The following is a 21,038-nucleotide window of genomic DNA, read 5'->3' on the forward strand; positions in this document are numbered from 1 at the left end:
AGGAATTAAAGCAACCTGCGATGTCAAGGCTAAGTAGGTTGAACTTTGCAGGTTGACCGTGTGTGACTTGGCTAACGCAAAAGTGACAGATGTAAGGATCGGAAAGGGCATCATTTCTTTGACTGCTTGTTCTCAAGTCTGGAAGAGATCGGCGTCGTAATCACAGAAGCCAGACCTCCACTTTCCTGTGACAGAGGGAGATTACCGAGGCATTTTAGAGCCAAGGCGGGTCAAATGATAATTGCTTCTAATTGGCATCACCAGAAGCACCTTAATTATTTATCTGCAGCTGTCACTCAAAGAGGGAAATTCTTCCTACCTTTGGAAAACTGGTTTTCTTTCATATTGTTATTCTAATACATACAAAGCAAAGCCTGAAATCTGCAAGAGCAAAGATATTTACACGAAACCAACGGTTTAAGTATCTAATCACTAAAGTGTTGTGCCGTCTTTAAAAATGAGGTCTGAAAAACAGAAGCTATCACGTGAAAGGTGAAACCCATAAAGAAGGGGTGAAAATGAGGGGGACAGGTAATTCAGAAATAAGATCCAGAAGTGAGAAGGTGGGGGTAATAGCAACCTGGTGTGTGCAGCATTTCTAAAATGAAAGAGAACAAATAACAGGAACCTGGGCAATTTGAGAACACAAAGAAGCATAGTATCCATGAATTATGAAGAGAAACAGATACAAACTAGAAAGGGTTGTAAAAATTATGTGACCAAATAATACTTTGATAGAACTTTAAATATAAAAGTATATTTTCATTAGTAAATCCAAGGTGAATTGCAGCTTCTAGAGATTTAAGCTTAGACTAAAGGCTGAGACACACCTACAGTTTCATTTTCAAAATAAACCATTCTAATAAAATGAGTTTTAATTTTCCTATCAGTGGCATATTTAGGGAATATTTTTGGAAGATTAGTATGCAAAACATCAAGTTTGTCAGTTTTTTCCTGTTGCAATATATGACTGACTGAAATTTTGAAATAGTAGACAACTTCTATTTATTTTAAAGTTTGCACCTAGAGACAAGAGTTTGACGTATGATGACTGCACATCTGTTTAATAGTGGTGCTTAACATAACCCTGATTTGAAAAAGTGGCATTACTTTGTTCAGTGTGCGTGACAGGAGGGAGAAGGGAAGCTATTTGAGATTAGTTGACTTTAAAATATATGAGTGGAACTAGAAAATGCTAATACCTAACTTCTCACCCTAACTGCCCATAATTATTTCACTGGGAGACTTTCAAGTAAAAATTCTGGGACATTTTGGCCAATGGGTTAGCATCTGGATTACTCATTTAAAAAAAAATTAAGGCGTAATTTTTACCTGAAAAGAGACAGCCGGGCTGAAAGCAAAGTCTGTTAAGAGTGAAACAAGAACTAAGAATAAAATAACACAGACTTGAACTGTGGAATCACTCTGAATATTTAATGGGTGCCACAAGTACCCAGAAGAAACTATTGTTATGTTAATGCAGCACCTGACATACTCTTCTTATTTCATAGGCAAAATACTAGCTCTGTGATTAGATTGAATTCTCCAACAACAACATCTCAGATTATGGCAAGAAAGAAAAGGAGAGGGGTATGTGATTTTTTCCCCTTTTTATTTCATGTAGCTCATACTAATGTGTAACAGTTATATTTTTCCATTTGAGTAATTTTATCATTTGTGAATACATAAACTTTGGTTGTTTGCTTCTTTTGGATAGATTATAGAGAAAAGGCGTCGGGATCGGATAAATAACAGTTTATCTGAGTTGAGAAGACTTGTGCCAACTGCTTTTGAAAAACAAGTAAGCTATCCCCTCCCCAGACTCCCCCCCATCCCACCCACCCCCCCAAAAAAAGCTCAAACAATCTGATTCGCTCATCTGGGAATGTGGGTTCTTGTTAAAGCTCATTAAAATAATGGTGTATGTGCCCTGATCTGGCACAGAGCAGCTATTTCAATAAAATGCTTTGTTGTGGCAAAACTATTAAAAACATAATCCATCATGAAGTTGAAAAACATTTCCATTCTTTAGCTTATTTTCCCCTTAAGGGTAACAGTGTTCATGCTTTCTCTGTTCTTTCTATGAATACCAGTAGTGGTTTTATTTAAAACTGTGTTATATACAGTATCCTTCAAAAAAAAAAAAAAAAAAAAAAGAAAGAAAGAAACCATTTTTTTCTCAAAATGTTTTTAAAATGTAATCTTTTTAATTAGAAAACAATCAGAGCCCAAGAAGTACCATCTCTAGCTCTATTTCCTAAATAACAATACTAATAAAATTTATTTACCAAGCCATTTGCTTTCATTTTTAATCCCTGGCTTGGTAGAATGCCATTTGATTTGGGGCATCTTTGTAGAAGTCGGGTAAAAATGAAATTAATCATAAGTGCCCCTTTTCATAGTTCACCTATTCCTTTACCAAAAAAGAAAGAAAGAAAAAGATTTTGCACACTTAGAAAAGCAGAAAGCCAAATGTTTAAATCTTCTGTGGTTTTAGAAAAGTCGTGGCTCTCTCCCTGCCGCAATGGCTAATGACACAGATTTCTAAGAGCATCTTTCAAAGGATATGGCAGCATGTCCTTGTTGAAAATACTTCTCATTTAATTCCAATAAGACGGCAGTTGTTTGTTTATTCCATTTTGTTTGTTTACTTCATGAATCTGCAAACATTATAAAACAAGCCCTACAAAGTCCTTGGAAATTATCCAGAAAGTGCAGTTTCAATTATTAGTGACTTTACTGAATCTCCTTGTACCATTTTCATGGAAAAATTAAACACTGACCAAATACAAAACATAATATGCTACTGATTATACATTTTTAAGACAAGACACCCAATCTATATGCAGAGACTGTGTTTGATAAACTAAAAATAATGTGGAAATTGTAGTTTTGATTAGTAGCATTTTCAGTGCCAATAGGCTTCAAGTGAAAATGCCAGTAATCAGTGATGTTTTTAAAATTTGGGAGTACTGAAATGTCTGCAGTGATGAGGCGAAGTCTGTTTGATTTTTTTTCTTGGTTTGTTAGATTTTTTTTTTCTTAAATGTTGACTTAAACCTTAAAAGCAAACGTCAGTTGTTTGGCAGTTAGTTACCATAAACACAAGCTTTCCCATTTGCAGAGCTTGGCTACCAACCCTAGTGAGTTGGCCCTGTCACAATATGATTAGAAAAGTGTTCTTTAGAGCAGTTAAGTAACTCTGGCACTCTCACCGTATGTGGTGCTGATAATTTTTACAAAACAAGTAAAGTATAGAGACCTGAAATAAACCTTAGTGTCCTTAAAAAAGAAAAAAAGAGAACATTTTGGTAATTATTTAGCTCTTCCAGGAAATGAGGAGCCACCCACAGTCCCTGAGGCAGTTTGAAATGACACATTTGTATTTCAGTTAGTTACTAGAGGTTTCCTTATTTTGAAAGCAGGGACATAGAAGTATATTTGCAAGACAATTTTATTAAGAACTATTTTAAAAGGTTCACAAATCCTCAAGCATTTATGATGCTTCCTAGGTAAGTAGTAAATTATTGCTTCTTGTTTGTGAGCTTAGAAATTCACAGTGACACCTGCTGGTAATTATTGGAGGAAAAAAACCGTAAAAGTCTTCCCTTTTAAAATTTTTGGATCTGCTTGAAATGCAGATCCAATTATATTGTTCTAGTGTGAATACCTTATTTCAGGATTTAGTAGACCTGTGAAAGGACTTACTGGAATTTTCTATTTTAAAAAAATTTAACAATCAGTTGCTAAAATTCTATCTCCTTATCTTCTGCAGTTGTTATGCAACTCCTCTAGACTTTGCCTATATAGAAGACTGTTGATGCCCCATAATAAAACATACTATTAACCAAGATACAGATTGAATGCAAAGTTTGAGATTTTTACAGTTGAAATCGTTTTGCTGTGGTGATCTTAGGAGAATAATTATTCTTATGATTTAAAAAAAGTCATTTATTCTGGTTTCTTTTAGTCTTTAAAAGTTAAAATGGCAAATAGTTGTCATTAGGTATGACATTGATTAGTGCTTTCATGTAAAGTTTGAAAAGAATTTGAAGTTTTCTGTGAAAAAATAAAAGTTGGAATTGTCTAGTGAGAGGGAAATTGAAGCCATACTGCTAAATTCAGTGTATAATGTTTCAAATTAGTTTCTGTAGGACATACGATAATTTATTATTTATTTATGAAGGGATCTGCAAAGTTAGAAAAAGCTGAAATATTGCAAATGACAGTGGATCATTTGAAGATGCTTCAGGCAACAGGGGGTAAAGGTAAGTAGATGACTTCTTTTTTTTTTTTTTTTTTTTTTTGCCTTTTTTACCTTTCTCTTTTCATATTATTCCCACTAATATTGTAAGGAAGTCATAGCTGAACAGTTCTTTAACAAGCTGAGATAGGTGGCCCCAGATTAAAGCCGTGGAAATCAATGCTAATGGCAGGATTGAACTCGTGGGAAAGAACTTCTGGAACAAAAGAAGCACTTGACCCTGGGCTTGTGTTTGCTTTCATAATACTGTGGGAGTAAAGCTTCATTCACAGCAGCCTGGTCAGAGATTTGTTTAGAACTTAAGAAGTGCATGCTGGAATCTGTACAGAAAGAACAAAAAACAAACACACAAACATCCAAACATAAACAGGAGGTTAGAGGCAATCCTTTTCTCCTCCTTCTCCTTCTTTCTTCCTACTCCTTCTCCTCCTCCTTCTTCATTAAATGAAGACTAAGACTGAAAATAATTCAGCTATTCCAAAGGAAGTGACTCTAGAGTGATTTTCATTATTGTTTTCAAATTTTGACTGGTCTTGAGTTTAGACCAAACAGAACAGTTGAAGTGCAGGTAGGAAGTCTCTACACTAGAAGCCACTAATGGAGCAGAGTCATTCTTGGGGAAAGCAAACAGGGGCAGGCACTCCAGGTCCAGGGCCCTAGAGACGTGTCCTCTGTACTGGATAGTGATTTAGGGAGGAATCGTCAAGGTGGGGAGAGAGGATCTCTCATCTCATGCTAAAAATAGCCTTAAGATCCTAGTTCACTCAGATTTCGTTATTCCACTTACATATCACAACTCGGACTTGATTTTGCCCCTCTGAATCTTTTTCATCCTTCAAAGAATCCTTGGATATTCACCTTAGCCAAGGGTGTTATTCAGTATATTTAACAACTGAATAAGGAGAAGGTATCAGAAGGATTTAAGGGCTCCAACTAAATCCTGGAGGCCTCCCCGTGCTCAGCATTAACCTTTTACTACACAGTATATGGGTCCTAGATCAGGGCAGAGGCAGGGCATTGGAGGGAAGCAACTGTTACCAGTATTTAATTCCTATATGGCCATACCATTGAGGATCTCTAGAACATCAGCCCTGATCTTAACCATCTTTTTCCTGTGTCTAGTAGGAGGGAGGGTAACCATTGTACAGAGAAGCCCCAATGGGTTGATTTATCCCAGATTGTACCTTCTCAAGGAACCATCCTGAATGATGGCATGAAATGTAAACATTCTTACATAACAGAAAAGATAACTGGATTAAATCACAGAAGCCAATGATCCATGTAGCTTGGCCACTGCTGTGCCTCTGACCTAAGAAAAAAGTCTGGGCTGCACTTTGAAGGCTACACTAGCGGCATGAGCACCAAAGGCCCCTGCAGCCCTATGATGCTGTCTCTACAACTCTACCTCAGGATATTAGGATGCTGATTGAATTAGTCATGCTACAAGAAAATTTGTTTGATTGCTTTACTTCCCTTAGCATTGTTAGCCACAAGTCTAAGTTTTCTTATCAGGGTTTCAAATATTTGGCATGAGCCGTACTTCTAAAGAGTAATATTGTTCTTAGGCTTTATTATAAAAACTAAGTTCCATCTTGGTTGCTATTCTTGGCCACCTGAACAGTCCTAAAATTTGTCCCAGAATAGTTTGTGAACAGATATTTCCAAGTAGGCTCCATCCACGTCTCCTGTCAGGTCATTGAAGCGGTCATTGCACTGGAGAATGGCCTTCAAGAAGGGAGCTGGCAGCCGGGAGTGGTGGCTCATGCCTATAATCCCAGCACTTTGGGAGGCCGAGGTGGGCGGATCACCTGAGGTCCAGAGTTTTGAGACCAGCCTGACCAACATGGAAAAATCCCGTTTCTACTAAAAATACAAAATTAGCTGGGCATGGTGGCGCATGCCTGTAATCCCAGCTACTCAGTAGGCTGAGGCAGGAGAATCGCTTGAACCCGGGAGGCAGAGGTTGTGGTGAGCCAAGATTGCGCCATTGCACTCCAGCCTAGGCAACAAGAGTGAAACTCCATCGCAGCAAAAATAAAAAGTGAAAAAAAAGAAGGGAGCTGGCAGTTTGGGTTAACATTGTAAAAGACTACCAATTGCCTCATAGTGCAGTGGTGAAGAGCATCGCATCTGTAGCTGGATTGCCTGATTTCAAATACTGGTTCTGTTATTGATTAGCTCTGTGACTTTGGGTAAATTACTGTCCCCTGGGAGCTGGTCCAGTTTTATCATCTGTAAAAAGAGGACAGTTGTAGTCTCCATACTATATAACTCATAAGGCTGTCACAAGTTAATTTACTTAAGGCTGATAGAATAGTGCTGGCATAGAGGGAGTGGTATGGACATGTATGTCATTGTTGGCCCAACATCCATGCACAAAAGGGAGCTACTTATCCTCAATTCCCTCTGAAGTCACAATAGGATAGGAATTGCATAATTTATATTCCTTAAGATACAACAGAGAGCTCAACCATATATGACAACATAGCAGGCAAACCACAAATTTCAATTACTTCATGATCAGTAATGAAAATTCTTAGAAGCTCTTGGGGCTCCAATTCTGTCAGTTCATCCTTTATAGTCTGTCTTGGTATGACAATAGTATCTAGAGAGGATTTAATAGAATAATCTAAGTTTAAAAATCCTTCTGGATTTCTGGACTCTGTCTATTCTATTCATTACCCCTGTCTTTCTCTCTTGAGAGTCAGAAGTCTACAAAGCCCTACAGAACCCTGAGGACCAAAATGTGAAATCTTTCCATGAATACCTCTTCTTCAGGAATAGCTTTTCATCCTAATCCAGGAGGCTCTATTTGTTAACTATGTCAGAGTCCTGGGATGATAACTGTTTTTGCTGCTGATCTTCCATATTTCATGGTATTTTCTTGGTTTCAGCTTTGTACTATTGTTGTTTCTGTTTTAGTAGTGTATATATTTGCCACAAATATCTTTTGGGGACTTCCAAATCGTTGGAATTTTAGCTTTAGGACTTTGGATATATGTGACTACTATTTCCGAAGTTCTTTGATTGCAGATTAAGATAGTCAAATTTTTAATAGGTGATGAATAAACAGGTAATGCTTTGATCAGCAAAAACATAAACAGATAATGTAGTAAATGTTCTAGATAAAAATAACTGCTGGGTGTGGTGGCTCATACCTGTAATCCCAGCACTTTGGGAAGCTAAGGCAGGAGGATTGCTTGAGATCAGGAGTTCTAGACCAGTCAGGGCAACATAGCGAGATCTTGTCTGTACTAAAAATCAAACAGATTAGCCAGGTGTGGTGGCACATGCCTGTAGTCCCAGCTACTCAGGAGGCTGAGGCAGGAAGATCACTTAACCCCGGGAGATGGAGCCTGCAGTGAGCTGTGATCGGGCCACCACACTCCAGCCTGGGTGACAGAGTGAGACCTTGTCTCAAACATAAATAAATTAATAAATAACCTTGTTCGAATGTGATATTTCTTATTCATGTATATACACATCCCCAAAATGAATAGACTAAACTTTTGATTTAGAAATTACTTTTTTAAAAGTTGTAAATGAAAAATAATCTGTTTGTATATACCAGGTGTCACTCATTCAAAGAAGGCAACATTTCCCCCAAATGTCTGATTATTATTGTGCTCTACATGGGCACTCTGATAACTAGACATTATTGTTTTCTATTCTAATGTATTGTCTTCAGACAGACACTCAGATAAATGTGACCAAGATCTAACCATTTTTATGGTAGTAACCATAGGTATAGGAGTGCATGCATATACACTGACAAAATTAATATACATTTTTTTCTGGGGTGTATGCCAAAAAAATGTAAGGACATATATTTGAACTTCAGAAAAACTAGGAGTTAACATACAGTATTTTCATATCAGGAACTTAGCCTTATATTACGGACAGAAAAATAAGCTCTTCAAGTAAGAAACCAAATATTTTTTAAAAACTCATTTTGTTTTCATTAAATTTTTTATACAAAGTTATGACAAGATGTTTTCACTTTGTTGATAAAAAACATTGTGAGTCAAGAAGCAGTTATGAATTTATTGCGATTCTAGCACATTTCTAAAGTCCTCAAGCTGCTAAGATGCACTTGGCGTCTCTGTTAAAATGCCAAGAGAGTAAAGATGTTTCAGATAAGCCCTTTAATCTCCAACTCATGTGACAGAGACAGAGAGACTGGAACTCTGTATTTCCATGAAAAAGTTTCCTGGGGAATTTCACTATCCCACAATACAAAAGGGGAGACCCCATTTCTTTCTCTGGAAGTGTTTGAAACGCAGATGTTCTTAATTTTTTTCCCCACTGTGATATTTAGCTGCAAGAACAACTGCAGCATATTGCATTGCTAGAGTTGTGACACATGTGAGTGGCAAAGTATACCTTCTTGACTTCTGCACAAAATTAAAACCATAAATAGCTGGCAATATTTTCAGAAAGGATTATCGTTCCACTTCAGTCTTCTGAAGGACAGAGTGGAACATCAGTGGGTGGTTATTCTTAACTATACCATTTTCTCACCCCTACCTACCCCCCATTTCTCTCCTGTCCCCTACTTTGCTCAAACCCACTTTTAGGCTACTTTGACGCACACGCTCTTGCCATGGACTTCATGAGCATCGGATTCCGAGAGTGCCTAACGGAAGTGGCGCGGTACCTGAGCTCGGTGGAAGGCCTGGACTCCTCGGATCCGCTGCGGGTGCGGCTCGTGTCTCATCTCAGCACTTGCGCCACCCAGCGGGAGGCGGCGGCCATGACATCCTCCATGGCCCACCACCATCATCCGCTCCACCCGCATCACTGGGCCGCCGCCTTCCACCACCTGCCCGCAGCCCTGCTCCAGCCCAACGGCCTCCATGCCTCAGAGTCAACCCCTTGTCGCCTCTCCACAACTTCAGAAGTGCCTCCTGCCCACGGCTCTGCTCTCCTCACGGCCACGTTTGCCCACGCGGATTCAGCCCTCCGAATGCCATCCACAGGCAGTGTAGCCCCCTGCGTACCACCTCTCTCCACCTCTCTCTTGTCCCTCTCTGCCACCGTCCACGCTGCAGCCGCAGCAGCCACCGCGGCTGCACACAGCTTCCCTCTGTCCTTCGCGGGGGCATTCCCCATGCTACCCCCAAACGCAGCAGCAGCAGTGGCCGCGGCCACAGCCATCAGCCCGCCCTTGTCAGTATCAGCCACGTCCAGTCCTCAGCAGACCAGCAGTGGAACAAACAGTAAACCTTACCGACCCTGGGGGACAGAAGTTGGAGCTTTTTAAATTTTTCTTGAACTTCTTGCAATAGTAACTGAATGTCCTCCATTTCAGAGTCAGCTTAAAACCTCTGCACCCGGAAGGTAGCCATACAGATGCCGACAGATCCACAAAGGAACAATAAAGCTATTTGAGACACAAACCTCACGAGTAGAAATGTGGTATTCTCTTTTTTCTCTCTCCCTTTTTTGTTTGGTTTAAGGCAGCTCGGTAACTGACATCGCAACTTTTGAAAACTTCACACTTGTTACCATTTAGAAGTTTCCTGGAAAATGTATGGACTGTACCATCCAGCAGTGCATCACTATGTCTGAATTGGGGAAGAAAAATGCCCTGACTGAATTATCTGGAGACTAGATGGGAAAATACAGAGAGAGAGAGTGAGAGAGTCATGTTTCATAAGTGCCTGAGCTTAGGAAGTTTTCTTCTGGATATATAACATTGCACAAGGAAAGACAAGTGTGGAGGATAGGTTAAGAAAGGAACGGGACAGAAATCTTGCAATAGGCTGCAGACATTTTAATACCATGCCAGAAAGAGTATTCTGCTGAAACTAACAGGTTTTATTGGTCAAAATGACTGCTGAAAATAATTTTCAAGTTGGAAGATCTAGTTTTACCTTAGTTTGCCTTCTCTGTACAGACATGCCAAGAGGTGACATTTAGCAGTGCATTGGTATAAGCAATTATTTCATCAGTTGTCAGATTAACAAGCATTTCTGCTCTGCCTGCAAGCCCCCAGGCACTTTTTTTTTTGAATGGCTCAAAATATGGTGCTTCTTTATATAAACCTTACATTTATATAGTGCACCTATGAGCAGTTGTCTACCATGTGCCCACCAGAGGCTATTTAATTCATGCCAACTTGAAAACTCCAGTTTGTAGGAGTTTGGTTTAATTTATTCAGTTTCATTTGGACTATTTTTATATATTTATCCTCTTCATTTTCTCCTAATAATGCAACATCTATTCTTGTCACCCTTTGGGAGAAGTTACATTTCTGGAGGTGATGAAGCAAGGAGGGAGCACTGGGAAGAGAAAAGCTACAATTTTTAAAGCTCTTTGTCAAGTTAGTGATTGCATTTGATCCCAAAGCAAGATGAATGTATGCAATGGGATGTACATAAGTTATTTTTGCCCATGCCTAAACTAGTGCTATGTAATGGGGTTGTGGTTTTGTTTTTTTGATTTCGTTTAATGACAAAATAATCTCATGCTGAAATCAAGCATGTGAGAGTTTATGTTTAAAAGATAAGAGACACAACATGTATTATGCACTTCATTTCTCTACTGTGTGGAGAAAGCAATAAACATGAGAATGTTAAACATTATGCAAAATTTTACTTTTAAATATTTGTTTTAAAATTACTGTACCTAGTCTTTTTGCATTACTTTGTAACCTTTTTCTATGCAAGAGTCTTTACATATCACTAATTAAATGAAGTCCTTTTTGACTATTTTTTATGTGGATGAGTTGCTTTGCAGAAAAGTTTCCTTCCACTTTCTACGTGGAAAGTCGACATGAATTTCAAGAGAGGTCTTTATTTACTAACAATCCAAGCTATGGCTTTTCTTTACGTCTTTCAAAATCATTTGATATAATTCACAGCTTGCCTGAAAATAACATTTATCTGAGCTTGTAAACTAAGCATAGGCAGGTAAGATACTTGGAGGCAAGAAATAATCAGTTTCCTCTGCCTTTTATTCTTAACTACAGTTCTTGGGAAAGTGCAAATTCAAGACTTCCAAATGGCATACCAAATATAGGATAATAAGCTAGAACATGTCATACATGTTGCAGTTCAAAAAGATTTGTAGAGTGTTTTAAAGACGTCACATACATACATGATAGGTATGTACATACATCCTAATGATAAATCCCTTGTGCTTCAATGACAATTTTGTTCGTTGCTGTGGAAGTTTTATGGGCATTGCCTCTGCTTCAGTGAGGCCTAAATAAACCATCATAGAGCTCCTGAAGCTATTGGGCCAAACAACATGAAAAGACTGAAAGTGATTTTTATTATGCTTTATCAATTTGTTCAAAGGAAAAAGTAGGAGGACTTTTATAGTATTCTGGTTTTGAAAAAATCAAGCAGTTTAATTTCTGTCTGTAAGTGGGTAATGAAAAGGTCGGGGGAGGCAAAAGCAAATCACCTTGTTTCTCGTGTCTATAAGCCCTGTGGTTCTTATATTTTCAGTTGGCTCTAATAGAATGAGATAGCAAATAAGAAAATTGATTTCGTTGTCTTAGGTGTTTACTTTATAATCACAATTTGTGGACAACGGCCATATAATTTTTGCTTTAAGATCTACAACCTGAATGTATGCCTATTGTAATGTCAGCATTCAGAGAACTTTTCCTTTTTTGAAATGTAAACTTAGAGATCAGGAATTTAAAATTTATTTGAATTAAATATTTTTAAGATAAATTTCTTTCCTTCTTCCTTCCCTCCCTTTCTTTTCCTTTTATTTTTCTTACATTTTGTATTACAGGTTATATATGTATTATTATTTTTCTTTTTTTCTTTTCTTTCTCTTTTTTTCTTTTTTGAGACAGGGTCTCTGCTCACTCTGTCACCCAGGCTGAAATGCAGTGGTGTGATCATAACTCACTGCAGCCTCGATCTCCCAGGTGCAGGTGATCCTCCCACCTCAGCCTCCCAAGTAGCTGGGACCAAAGGCATGCACCAGCACACTTGGCTAATTTTTGTATTTTTTATAGAGACAGGGCCCTACTATATTGCCCGGGCTGCTCTTGACCTCCTGCACTCAATTCGTCCACCCACTTCAGCCTCCCAAAGTGCTGGGATTATAGGCATGAGCCTTCATGCCCAGTCAGATGATTATTTTTCAATTCCACTGACTTAAGTATTTGCAAACGAATTTGCAACATAGTTAATAAGAAAGTGTTCCTAAAGATAATCATTGTCAGTAATTCAATCATTTCAAGTTAATTATGATCAATGTTTCATATGATTGACTTTTAGCATCACATATCACTGTTTATATCAACCTGACCATCGGAGGTTGCCATCTCCCATCCAAGTGTTCTGTGAAGGTGGTATTCCACCTTCAGATGTGGTAATTTTCATGTTTGCTACCAAAATAGAAAAAGAGTCATACCCTTTAAAGTTATTTTAGGGAAAAAGAATTTTCAGGGTTTGATTTATTGATGGTTGCTTTTATTTGTGTAAAAGTCCCAAAATTAAAGGATTTTTAACAGGATAAAAGGTAAAAGGGAACACTTTTAGAAATTTGTGTTTTCCCAACTGTTTAAAGCTATGTGCGTGACTAATTAGAAGTTTTGTTTAAAGTTCACATCAGTGAGCCAGAAGCTATTTTTTTTTTAAATAACTGCTGTGTGCCCAGCATTGCACCGTATATGTTGAGTTTTGCATGGTGTGTAGTGGCACATCAAAGTACAATCCTATAGACTGATAATGATAGGTATGACTGCCACCCTAGCTATTCACAGGGATTCTCAAAAGAAGGAGGTGCACTAAGAGTGACAAAAGGAGATTCTGGGAGCTAGGGGGAGGAGGCTTTTTACTCTTCTTTGGATATTTTACTACCACAAATATGACGTTACATTTTTGAAGAAATATGAAGGAACTTTAAAAGAGTGATGTTGAAACATTAAAAAGTTGAAATATATATATATATATTTTGAGACAGGGTCTCCCTGTGTCACCCAGGCTGCAGTACAGTGGTGTGATCATGGCTCACTGCAGCCTGAACCTCCCGGGCTCAGGCGATCCTCCCACCTCAGCCTCCCAAGCAGCTAGGGAAAAGTTCAAATATTAACCAGAGAGATGGCTCTCCTATGCACCTGTGCATATGTATTATCAACATAATGAAGCCTTTTGGATTATCTTTCTTATATATTCAAATTGTTCTTTTTGCCAATCATTAAGTTATCATAAAGTCAGACTAATCACCTTAGTAACATCATGAGAAAACAGTATGATTTTAGAATTCCGTATTTCCATGAGTCTAAGACTCCATTAGTTGTGAGATACACTATTGTTGAAGATAAGTTTTTAAAGAAAAAGAACCACTACAACATAACTTTACACATTGACGATAAAACTCCCTAATTACTAGAATGTAAAAACAAAAAATTTCAATGCATCTCAGATTTTAGGCAATACAATAACACAGCATTGTACTCCAATGCAATTTTAGAAATTCATGGCTAGAGTTGTACATAGATGAAAATGTGGCTGTTTTAGCTTCCATTTAAAATATCTCAATAGGATAGAGTCCTAGTCAAATCGAAGAATCTTGATTGACTTTGAAAGCCTAATGGTCTAAAAATAGATGCATTTTTTAAACTTTTTATTGCCCAATGGGACTGCTTCTAGTTGTTCTGCTGCATTTTACTGAAGAATGGAGTTTGACTTCCCCTTATAATTCTTTTAAGGTCTAAGCACTGACTGAGGCTGTGAATATTTCAGCAACTACAACAAAGCATTGCAGCAAACATGACATCATAAACTGTGACTATAGTTCATATTATTTGGAAGGCTAAGTCTTTGAACTTGGTTGGGAGACTTACGAAGAAGAAAAAGCCCCTGAGCTTACGTAGACAATCTTGCGTGAGGGGCCATAGGCAGACGGGATATGGTTCTGTAGGCACCACGTGGTGCTTTTTCCCATGGCTCCCTCACTTCTAACTTTAAAGGAAAGGAAAGGAAGTGGTCAGGGAATCTGCTCTGACTGTTGGAACCAGTACCTACTGTAAGGTGCACGTCTGAAAAAGAAAATCAATTATGATACTAACTGCTAATATTGGTCAGTTGTTATCTATACTAAGCCCCATGCTAAGTGTTTGACATCTGTTTCTTCATTTAAGCCTCATAACTGTCCTGTAGAGTAAATAATAGTTTATTTACTTACATATTAGGAATTGGAGAATAAAGCTTAGTCATCCAAGGCCATTCCTAGCAGGTTGAGCTATGAGTTAAACTATCTGAAAACTGATACTTAAATTCATACTTTTGACCTCTAGGCTGTGACTTTTGACATTGCTTTTTTGGTCTCAGAATTATTCAGACTCCCTCAGGATTTCAGCCTCCCTAGGATCAGTTTGGACTAAAGATGACAGTAAATCCAGCTGTAGTATTATCATAAAACCACTCCATCTCACTATTTTAATATATGAAAGGATGAAAAAAGGAATAACTCCACTTTATAATGCAACATAAAAGGGAAATTATTTTGGCAGTTCTCTAGTTTTAACTCAACTTTCAATCAAGTCACACCTATCTTTTCTTAATCTATGAACTTACTCTTTAAAGGCTACCAAAGAAAATTCTATAATCTCACTTAAAGTGGTTGACAAAGGTGGCAAAATGGTGAAGTATTAAAGTGCTAAGCAAATTGAATTTGAAAAAAAAAAGTCATTTCCAATCTTCCACTGGATCTAAAAGATAAGAAATTGTTATTGTTGTTGTTGTTGTTTAGGGAGAATGCTGGATTATTCTGAATGTTTATACTCCATAGGTCCATTTGCCATAAAACAAAATTCTTCATTTGACCTATGAACACCTGTCCAGTAACCCATTAATAATTATTTAATAATTCTCATTATCAGAAAGGGTCTTTTAACTGACCTAACTCTTCGGCCTATAGTTAAAGAATGTTTTTGATAGCAGTTAACAGTTAATATGTGTATAATTTTTCAAAAATCTTATGCCCAGAGACATTTTTATGTGCCTCTAAGTTCTTAGCCTTCTGTAAACTAAATATTTGGTTTTCTTGACCTCTATTGTCATTCTGTTAGTGTGTGGAAAAGAAGAGATTCATGCATATGAAGTGTGACATGGATGTAACAGAATGTATTATAAGCTTTTTTTAAGGGGTAGAAAGAGGTTGAATAACCTTGGCATTTAACTCTAAAGTTTCTTGTATCAAGTTTGCATTGTAAGTCTTGTGTTTTCATTACAATGAAAACAAAGTCACATTTTCTCACGCCGAAGAAAAAGTATTTTGCAAAGAATGGCTATTATTCATAATGTTTTACTTGTATAAGTGCAGTGATAAATTACGACTCTGAACACAAGTGAATATCTTGAGTTAACCCCTCCTTTCCTGGTTATAAGCTATCAAGCTGAACAGGATTTACCTTCCTAGGTCTTTCAGCACTTCTTTTTTAACCTTTTTTTCTTAATTGCAGAGAACCTAAAGACTTTTTTTTTCCACCAAAACAATGTGACCTGAGCTTTGCATAGCTCTGTTTGAGTGGACTTTCCCCTACACCAGCAATGACTGGCTTCTTTCCCTGTCCTAACCAGTCTGTCCCAGCGCAACTGCATCAAATTGGCTTCTTTGGGGACCTACCAAGTTGACGGAGATGTGTTTGCAGTCATGAGGGCAAAACACAGAGGCACATAGACCATATTTAACTCTCAATGATAACACATTTCTGTCACAGGCACAAGCCACTCTTAAATGAGAACTAAGCCAGTCACATTTTGATCTTACAAGCAGCCACTGTTAGATTTATTTTATGGTTTTGACAATGAAAAGATAAGCGTAACATAGTACAAATGGTTGGGTGTGGTAACATCATGAAAACTCATGTGCAAGCCAGGCACACATGTGCCTGTAGTTCCAAGTACACGGGAGGCTGAGGCAGGAGGATCATTTGAGTCAGGGGTTCAAGCCTGCAGTGAGCCATGATGGTGCCACTGTGCTCCAGCCTGGGTCACAGAGGGAGATTCCATCTCAAAAACAAAAACCAAAAAGACCTGTGCAAGCTGGTGACCCATCAGCTAAGGGAGATGAGGGTATGGCCAAGCTCAGTGGACAAGCCTTGCCTGTGGTAACACACATCTTTTACTGATACTTGGAAGGAAGCTGGAGAGGCCGTTGGGCCCATGTGAAATATATTCATAAGTCCATCACTACTAAATCATTAACAGATTTAAGGCATATGTGTTGCATCAAGAGAACAGGCTTAAAACACCAAGTGCCTCCTGACCAAGACGATCATGGGAAACGAGTCTCAGCGCTCAACCCATGAATTATCTGGCCACACTGACCATTTCTCATACCAGAGATACTTTTTTGATGTGATCCTCAAACCCCAAGGATTCCCAAGAGTGGGAGCCACAGTCAAAACAACACAGGAACAATAATTCAATATAAATGCATTTAGCCACTTCTCCAAACACCAAGATGCAGCAGACAAGACAATCCCTTTGCTCTGGATATCAGGAGCTTGGACAAAAGAAGAAACAAAGTTGATAAATTGTTTGTCTTTAGGATATGACACAGTGAGACAAGTGGTGAAAGTTATTTGTTTGTTATGCTTAAATGTATAGTGTAAGAGTTAAAATTCTGGCTGGGCACAGTGGCTCACGCCTGTATTCCTAGCACTTAGGGAGGCCGAGGTGGACAGATCACAAGGTCAGGAGTTTGAGACCATCCTGGCTAACACGGTGAAAACCCATCTCTACTAAAAGTACAAAAATTAGCCAGGCGTGGTGGCAGGCGCCTGTAGTCCCAGCTACTTGGGAGGCTGAGGCAGGAGAATCGCTTGAATCTGGGAGGTGGAGGTTGCAGTGAACTGAGATTGCGCCACCACACTCCAACCTGGGCAACAGAGTGAGACTCCATCTCAAAAAAAAAAAAAAAAAAAAAAAAAAATTGCGTAAGTGTGTTTTCTACTGATACAGTAAAGACATTAACAGGGAAGTTGTTTGCTTAATAATACAACTTCACAGCCATATCTAGGAAAATGCATGTTTAATTACTTAAATCAAGTTTTCTAAGCAATTTTGTTTAAGATGTAGGAGCTTCTTAAAATTCTTGGTGCTAATTCATCAGACCACTTATAAATACTTATAAGTTTATAAACCACTTATGAACAACTTGAACTCCATATTTATAATTCTAGTGAATTTATCTCTATTTGATATTTATAAGTCATTATAAAATATCTCAACTCTTCAAATAATATAATAAGTATAAAGACTAGAGGAACAGGTTTTGAAATCAGACAGACCTGATGCATCTTGAGATTTAATGGCTATGCAACTTTGGACAAATTACTGAACTTTGGACAAATTACTAAGCTTTGTTTTTATCATTAGTAAAATAGTTTTGTTTTGTTTTGAGACAGGGTCTTGCTCTGTCACCCAGGCTGGAATGCAGTGGCACGATCACAGCTCACTGCAGTACTGACCTCCCAGGCTCAGACAATCATCCCACCTGAGCCTCCCTAGCAGCCGGGACTATAGGTGTGGGTCACTATGCCTGGCTAATTTTTTTTTTTTTTTTTAGGATGGGGGTCTTGCTATGTTGCCCAGGCTGGTCTTGAACTCCTGGACTCAAGTGATCCTACCGTTTCTGCCTCCCAAACTGCTAGGATTACAGGCATGAGCCCCCCTACCCAGCCATAAAATAGAATTTTACAAAAGAAAGCTATCTCATAAGGATTTTCTGAGGATTACCTGAGATAATGTTCATAAGACCTGACACATAGCATATTATCAATAAATGGTAGTGCAGTTTATTCAAATTTAGTTTATTAAAGGTGTTTTAATATCCACATTAAGTCTCATTTGGTCTTTTTTTTTTTTTTTTTTTTTTCTGAGTCAGAGTCTTGCTCTGTAGCCCAGGCTGGAGTCCAGTGGTATGATCTCAGCTGACTGCAACCTCCACCTCCCAGGTTCAAGCAATTCTCCTGCCCCAGGCTCCTGATAGTGGGGATTACAGGCACCTGCCACCATGCCCGGCTAATTGTTTGTATTTTTAGTAGAGACAGGGTTTTGCCATGTTGGCCAGGCTGCTCTTGAACTCCTGATCTCAGGTGATCCACCTGCCTCGGCCTTCCAAAGTGCTGGGATTATAGGAATGAGCCACCGCGCCTGGCCTCATTTGTCTTATACACAACTTCTGCTTTCCACTCAGACACTTTCATTCGAATATATACCAAGGTACTCCCCCAATATCCATTCTCTTTACATTAAATGAATAACATGTACATACTGATTTTTATGAATATATTCACAGATTTGCAGAAGTTCAGAGTTAGAAGAACATAAACTAGACCATTCTTCATTTTTCAGATGAGAAAAATGGAGGCACAGCCAAGTCAGATCATCTTTCCCACAGTGATATGATCCAGGTCTCCTAATTTTGAGTACATGATTCTTTCTGAGACAAAGTGACCATAAAACAAACAAACATTTTTTTTTTATAGCTTTTATATTTTTAGGTGCCAGGAGTTTTTATTTTGTTGTGGATGAGCTAAATAGGTCTATCTGTTTGTTAGGATAGCACACTTTATGTTTCCTGTCTTCAAAAGCAATGATTTTTAGTCTGATTCAAAATAAATACAATGGGGTCATGTTTCTTTAAAAGAAAAATCTTTAATCTGGTGAGCATGGCTGAGATTAAAATTGCATTACTGTTTTCAAGTGATGTCCCTCATTATCTAAAAGCGAATCACACAAAGGTGAACAGAGTTGGGCCACTAATACTCAGTGCAGGATCTTTCGTATATACAGTACTCATAAAACTACTGAACCACCCGTGACTGGGCATGGGTTTTGAGCTGCTACTTCATCCTCCTTGCTGTGGCTCCTTAATGCTCTTAGAGTGAAGACAAAATCCTTCACCTCACTACAAGGCCATGCAAGATCCATCCCCTGCCTCCTTCCTAGGGCTCTCTTCACCTCTCTCTGATACCTCTGCCTTGCCAACCAGCCCTCCTGGCTTTCTTTCAGCCTCTGGTATTCTCCTTGCTCCCTCCTACTACAAGGCCTTGCACATGTTCTTTCTGCGTGAATGTTCGTTTCTCTCTTTCTTACCTAGGTAACTCATCTTCATCTTTCAGATCTCAACAAATGGATCACTCCTCTGACATCTCCCACTGGTTCAAAACCTCACTGTAGAATTACATGAACCACCTATTTCTCCTTTCTTCCTCACAGACTTTGTCAGTCACAATTTAAATTTGTGATTGTATGATTACTGTTTATCTTCGCCACCACACTCAAAGCAAATGAAAGTGACTATGTTTCTGCTTATCATTGAGTCTCTGGGACCTGTTTGCCCTGCGTCTATTTGATATAGAAAAGAGGCTCAACAAATATTTTTGGATATTGGTTAAATGAATGAATACATGAATGCATGAGTGATGGAATGAGGAATGAATGAATGAACGTCACATGCTGAACCAGCATACTTGCTGCATTGAATTTATTTGAATGGCTTTCCCAGTCTTTAATCTGACAGCACAGTATATATACAAGTAAAATAAAGCACATTGATAACAAGAAGAAAGAAACTAAACGAAAAAAAAAAATCCTCAACATTTCAAAAGTGGGATTACTTTATTAAAGAATCAGAACAAGACACATGAGGCCAGGATGCCACCTTGTGGTTAATTTTCACATTTACCATTTTCAACCTGCTTTCAGAACAACTTCAGAAAGTTCAACCCGGAACTTTTCTACTTCAGAAAAAGCACCATTATAAAGTATGGCAATAGAGGGGAGTGGAAAGAAGTTTGCTTAACTAAATATCACTTACATGTCATAATTCCAAAGAGTTGGCCCAAACATTACCTATCATTTATTTTTATTTTTCATTTTAATTCAATATTGAATTAATATAGAATAGCATTATATATATGCTATTCTCTCTATATAATATATAATATAACATATAGAATAGCATATTATAACATTATATATAACATATTATAGCATTGTATATGTTATGCTATTCTATATATAATATATATTTATCAATTAAACCAAGAAGTAGACTTCTAAGACTTCACTTGAAAACAATTATATGCTCAGCCCATCATAATGCTGTTCTTATATGAATGACAGCTCTACATTTCTGTCTACATATATAATGCTATATATGTTATCCTATTCTATATATTATATATAGCATAACATATAATATATAATTATATAATATATAGAATAGTATATATAAATCATATTATATATTATATATAGAATAGCATAGCATTTATATAATGCTGTATTATATAATATATAAATGTATAAATAATCAAATGAGAATCAATACCTTTTTATTCACCACCCAACGTAGCACTTAGCACCACTAGTACTTTGAAAGTCCTTTGTGTACTTTTTCTTTTCTCCATCTTCTCCATTCCCCATTCCCCACTATTTTCTTTTTATTTTTATTTATCATCTATATGTCCATCAATGAACAATATATTTAGTTTAGCATTTTAAAACTTCATATAATATGGGATTATACTGTATTTGACTTGCTTATTAAGTTAAACATTATTTTCCTGGAATTCATCATGTTGATAAGAGGAGATGCAATCCATTTTTTTTTTTTTTTTACTACTCTGTAGTATTTCATTTTATGACTATAATTTTTTATCTTTCTCCTCTTTTCTCTTTTTTTTTTTTTTTTTTTTTTTTTTGAGACGGAGTCTGGCTCTGTCGCCCGGGCTGGAGTGCAGTGGCGCGATCTCAGCTCACTGCAAGCTCCGCCTCCCGGGTTT

General features: G+C 37.8%; 1 protein-coding gene across 4 annotated transcripts in view; it reads left to right on the top strand.

Moving 5' to 3' along the window:
* HEY2 (hes related family bHLH transcription factor with YRPW motif 2) overlaps nt 1-10,977 on the top strand; it is a 28,665-nt gene extending 17,688 nt beyond the window's left edge. For all 4 annotated transcript variants that reach the window (XM_025383032.1, XM_025383031.1, XM_025383033.1 and 1 more), the window contains exons 2-5: nt 1,512-1,590; nt 1,718-1,801; nt 4,187-4,268; nt 8,842-10,977. In XM_025383032.1, the coding sequence (XP_025238817.1) occupies nt 1,567-1,590; nt 1,718-1,801; nt 4,187-4,268; nt 8,842-9,527 (876 nt within the window). In that variant the 5' untranslated portion in view covers nt 1,512-1,566 and the 3' untranslated portion in view covers nt 9,528-10,977. The remainder of the gene's footprint in view (nt 1-1,511; nt 1,591-1,717; nt 1,802-4,186; nt 4,269-8,841) is intronic.
* Nucleotides 10,978-21,038: the final 10,061 nt, after the last annotated feature.

The sequence above is a fragment of the Theropithecus gelada genome, chromosome 4, assembly GCF_003255815.1.
Source record: "Theropithecus gelada isolate Dixy chromosome 4, Tgel_1.0, whole genome shotgun sequence".
NCBI lineage: Eukaryota > Metazoa > Chordata > Mammalia > Primates > Cercopithecidae > Theropithecus > Theropithecus gelada.